This window comes from Triticum urartu, chromosome 7, assembly GCF_003073215.2.
Source record: "Triticum urartu cultivar G1812 chromosome 7, Tu2.1, whole genome shotgun sequence".
Taxonomy (NCBI): domain Eukaryota; kingdom Viridiplantae; phylum Streptophyta; class Magnoliopsida; order Poales; family Poaceae; genus Triticum; species Triticum urartu.
The window spans coordinates 21756724-21761719 of record NC_053028.1 but is presented as its reverse complement, the minus strand read 5'-3'; the positions used below and the strand labels follow the sequence as shown (position 1 = coordinate 21761719).

At 45.6% G+C, this 4996-nt stretch overlaps 1 protein-coding gene across 1 annotated transcript; it reads left to right on the top strand.

Moving 5' to 3' along the window:
- Positions 1-1080: 1080 nt before the first annotated feature.
- Positions 1081-3842, top strand: LOC125518184 (probable protein phosphatase 2C 37). Its single transcript, XM_048683106.1, has 5 exons — positions 1081-1449; positions 1527-1838; positions 1924-2032; positions 2074-2139; positions 3538-3842. The coding sequence occupies exons 1-5, from the start codon at positions 1144-1146 to the stop codon at positions 3840-3842; spliced, it is 1098 nt and encodes a 365-aa protein (XP_048539063.1). The 5' UTR covers positions 1081-1143.
- The last annotated feature ends 1154 nt before the right edge of the window (positions 3843-4996 follow it).

Genomic DNA, 4996 nt, shown 5'->3' with positions numbered 1-4996 from the left:
AAAAGGAACATTTCTTTTTTGCGTCCATGTGTGACCTTCTAATGGAAAAAGCTAATTAAAACATTGCCTTGCATTTTACTACCAAGAAAGGGATGTAGAAGGTGGGGTTTATCCTACTTTTTTAAGGAAACAATTGAAACATAGTAGGTTCACTGATATAAATAAAATTGTAGAATGCCCGATTATGTTAAATACATACACATCACATGGTACCAGGATGTACCAATGGGCACAACTCATTTCTAATTTTTGAATCATGCTTCCATAGCACCAACAGATGGGGCCACTCAGGACAATATGTAGTGAATTGGTTTATTTATTGTAGTTGCATCCTATTATCTGATCAAATACTGCGTTGGGCTATCTTTTAATAGTCTTGCCTTTAAATATCATATTTGGTAAACCATGAATTCGAACCCATTAATAGTCTTACCTTTAGCAAGGATGTTATTATGTATTGTTGCATTATCATTCATGTCAAATTGATAGTTCAGATTCCCTTTATTTGACATTGTTGTTTTTTGATAAAATCTTTCATGAGTGGGTACTTACTTGGTCTTGATGGATATATGAGAGTCGAATTCCTGATTAATCCCCAAAAGAAAATTACATAAATTCCATTTTTACTTTCTGGAAAGCTTATTCATTTCCACAACAAGTTGATTTTTCTTTAGTATATATTTGTATTAATGCTTAAGGTATTACATCTTTTTAAACAATGAACTATACTCATAGGGCACACGCTCCTCAAGCCTGAAGTGATATGTGAGCCGGAGATTACCATATCTACGAGGTCAGAGGATGATGATTTCATGATCCTTGCAAGTGATGGATTGTCACCCCGTGGCAATGCACGGGCTCTTTTGCTAGTAAGGTGAAAATGAGGAAGCAGGCAGTAAACTGAGGCGCGCGAGGGTAGCACGAACAAGTAACCCCCCTTGGTTTCTGAGCGAGAGAGCTTCCTCCTCCGGGTCCTCCTCCTCCTCTTCTGCGCTCTTTCGATTGTCCGTTTCGGTCTTCCTCCTTCAGTTTCTTCCCTTTCTATCTCTAGGCAGGTTGCTTGTTAGGGGGATGCTCTGCTGCTTCGGCACCCCCGCGCGCCCTGCTCAACCTGCTCCTCTTCCGCGTGACCAGTCCGTAGTGATGGCCAGCAACAGCGCCAACAACTTTCCCGCGGCCGGCGAGGGGGGAGCCGACCGTGCCTTGGGTTCCCAGCAACGCCGCGTACGCCGCCGCTGCCGCCGTTCCGCCCAGGTCACCGAAGAAAGGGAGGGTCCCGGCGTGGTACTTGCCGCCCGGTGGCGCGGGGCGTACGGGGCGGCTGGGATGTTGGGGAGCTACCGGACGATCATGGAGGAGAAGGTGTCGCTGCGCCCGTCCTTCTTTACTTGGGCTGACGGCTCGCGCATGCACTTCTTCGCCGTCTTTGACGGCCACGGTGGCCCCGAGGTAACCTAACCGCAGATCCTCTATCTTACTCGTGCCATCTCCACCTGGACTCTACACATTCAAGCGTTGTGGTGCAGGTGTCAGCGCTGTGCAGGGACCATATGCACGCAATCCTGGCGGACGAGCTGGCCCGCGCAGCCGCAGCCTACCGAAAGGAGGACCAGCAGGACGAAGAGGCGGAACATCGCGCCTGGAAGGCCGCACTGACGCGGAGCTTCGTGCGGGCTGACGAGCTGGGGGCGTCGGGGGTGCCCCGCGGCACCATCGGTGGGTCCACGGCCGTGGTGGCGCTCTTGGTCCGCGGCCGCATTATCGTGGCCAACTGCGGCGACTCCCGCGCCGTGCTCTGCCGCGCCGGCCGCGCCGTCCCGCTCTCCGAGGACCACAGGGTGAGATTTTATGCGTCATGTGTATGTAGGAGTATTGCTCTCCTTTGGTCGACCAGACAAATGTTAGTTTGATGTGTGGATGCAGCTGGACCGAGCGGAGGAGATGGCGCGTGTCACGGCGGCGGGCGGCGTGGTGTTCAACTACGGCGGGGTGCTTCGCGTGCAGGGGATCCTTGCCAAGACGCGCGCGTTAGGTACATTCTCACTCGATTGCCCTTCCGATCCATGCACCCAGCTGGCATGCGTGCTGTCTTACTACTTACTAGCAAACAAGCCACCTTCCTGAATTCGTTTGCTACTGGTCAGTGTCTCTGTTGATTGTCATTAGCCTATATGTTGCCTTTCGCCATTAATTCGACCAAAGCTACTGGCGTGCCGTTTTGTTTTTAAGCACCACGTTTTTTTGTTCTCATTAGCATTGCCTATATGTCGAAGAGGGAGGACAATTTTTCTTTCAGACATGATATGCAGGGAACGTCAGATTTCTGGCTCCTCCCAGAGAACGACTCTAGGGCCATTAGATCGACTGCGCCAATATTGATGCACGCTTAGTTGCCACTTCAGAAAAAAAAAACGTTCGCTCTTGAGTTGTCTACGTGGGAACGATCGTAGATGAAATAGACGTGCCCAGCCAATGTCCACTTATCTTTATTCCTCATCAATTCACAACCATGGGGAGGAGCTCCAGCAGGAAGTGGAGGCGACCACGATACTCCTCACTGGTCACCGTGCCTGTGCTGCTCCCGTGGATAGGTGGTATGCGCGATCCCCTCCAACTTCGGGCTCGGGCCCGTCTTCATTCTCCCCATAGGTCAGGCCACTGCTCATCATATTTGGTCACATGTATTTCACATTCGCATCCCTCCCGAAACATCAGTGTAACAGGAAATGACTGTACAAGGAAAAAATAGCCTTCTTACATAAAGACAAAAAAAACAACCAGACAAATATAATTAAAAAGAAACAATTCTTTTTTGCGTCCATGTGTGACCTTCTAATGGAAAAAGCCAATAAAACATTGCCTTGCAATTTACTAACAAGGAAGGGGTGTAGAAGGCGGGGTTTATTCTACTTTTTAAAGAAACAATTGAAGCATAGTACCTTCATTGATAAAAATAAAATTATAGAATGCCTGATTATGTTAAATACATACGCGTCATAGGGTACCAGGATGTACCAATGGGCACAATTCTTTCGTAATTTCTAAAGAATGCTTCCATAGCACCAGCGGATACAGATGAGGCCACTCGTGATAATATGTGGTGAATTGGTGTATTTATTGTAGTTGCATCCTATTAACTAATCAAATACTGCATTGAGCTATCAGTTAACAGTCTCGCCTTTAACAAACATATTTGGTAAACCGTGAATTTGAACCCATTAATAGTCTTACCTTTAGCAAGGATATTTTATAATGTATTGATGCATTACCATTGATGTCAAATTGATAGTTTAGGTTCCCTTTATATGAACATTGTTGTTTTCTGATAAAATATTTCATGAGTGGGTACTTACTTGGTCTTTATGGATATAAGAGAGTTGATTTCTTGATTAATCCCCAAAAGAAAATTACATAAATTCCAATTTTACTTTTTTGGAAAGCTTATTCATTTCTACAGCAAGTCGATTTTTCTTTAGTATATATTTGTATTGATGCTTAAGGTACTAAATCTCATTAAACAATGAACTATACTCATAGGGCACACGCTCCTCAAGCCTGAAGTGATATGTGAGCCCGAGATTACCATAACTGCGAGGTCGGAGGATGATGATTTCATGATCCTTGCAAGTGATGGACTGTGGGATGTGATGTCAAACCAGGTGGCCTGCAGCGCTGCCTGGAAATGCTTAGAAGATAAGAGCTCCAATGCTGGCATAGTGGTTGGCCACGAGGAAGAGGTTCGGTGTATACGCGCTGCGTTCGAGCTCACGAATCTTGCCTTCCGCATGCATAGCCGAGATGACATATGTGTGGTTGTGATTGATCTGAAGATGAGGGGTTAGCTACAAAGATCAGATCACCATCCCTATAAGTTACAGCTTTGACCTGATTGGAAGTCAGCTCTATGCAATGTTGGCAAAGCAAAAGCTCTATTGATTGAGCTCTTAGCTCTCTAGCTAGTTGGTTGGTTTTATGTTCAATAAAAAAGAGTCTGCAGAATAACTGGTAATATGGATGGATAAAGAATTGCCATGGAGAGAAAATAGAGTGTGATTGTGTGGAATAAAAAGACATTTATAAATGAATGCAAGGATGATTGGAAATGCAGTTGAAATTTATGTTTCCTGCGTACTGTCCCCATTATTTTTCTTAAGCTAGCATTGTGATTTGCACTCTGAATCGTTATTAGGGCAAGGCAAGTGTTGGGTTCCATTGCTATTAAAAATTTAGTGTTTGCATATGGTTGACACTTGAGGGATGCAAGGTAGGATGCTGGAAAGCTGCAGTGCAAAGCAGCCAAAAAGAAACGCTTTCCAAGAGAAGATGATATTGGTGGCGATCGGGTAACAGGTGTGTAGATGATGTGATATATTGGCAACCTCAACCTACCTATCCACCTATACTACGGATCACCCCTACTCCTCCACACTTTCCCCTCAATAGAACGTGGAGCCATCGCCATAGCCAAGCCAACCATCCTTACTAGGTCATTGATGATGTCACCTTTGCCAGGGTTGACTCGACCGTCGACAACTCCTAGCTCACAAATGTGGACTTCCTTGCTAAGGTGATGAGGTAGCAGCAGAGCACAACCTTGGTATACCAAAAGGTATAGCATCCTCTAAATCTTTACTTTCATTTCTTGGTGTTCATATTTCTTCTAAGTTAAATAATACCATAATTTCGATGGTAATAATGATGATTAAGCGTGCTTCGTTGTCGGGGTCCATAAGCATTTGGAGATAGACTGAACTGAGATTTTTCCTAAGTGTTCAGGCTCCCGACCTCACCCCAAAAACGAGGTGGGAACTGGCATCCGTCTATGACAGTCTACTCTCCTACCTAGTTAGTGTGGTGATAGAGGTGGGATTGGATGGCATGAGACATGGATCTATGCTATGTGACCAAAAAATGGTTTCCCGTGAATCTAAGTCCCATTCTCCAATAGGAAACAAAAGCTGCCTAAGAAGGCACCTAGCTGGAAGAATTCCTAAAG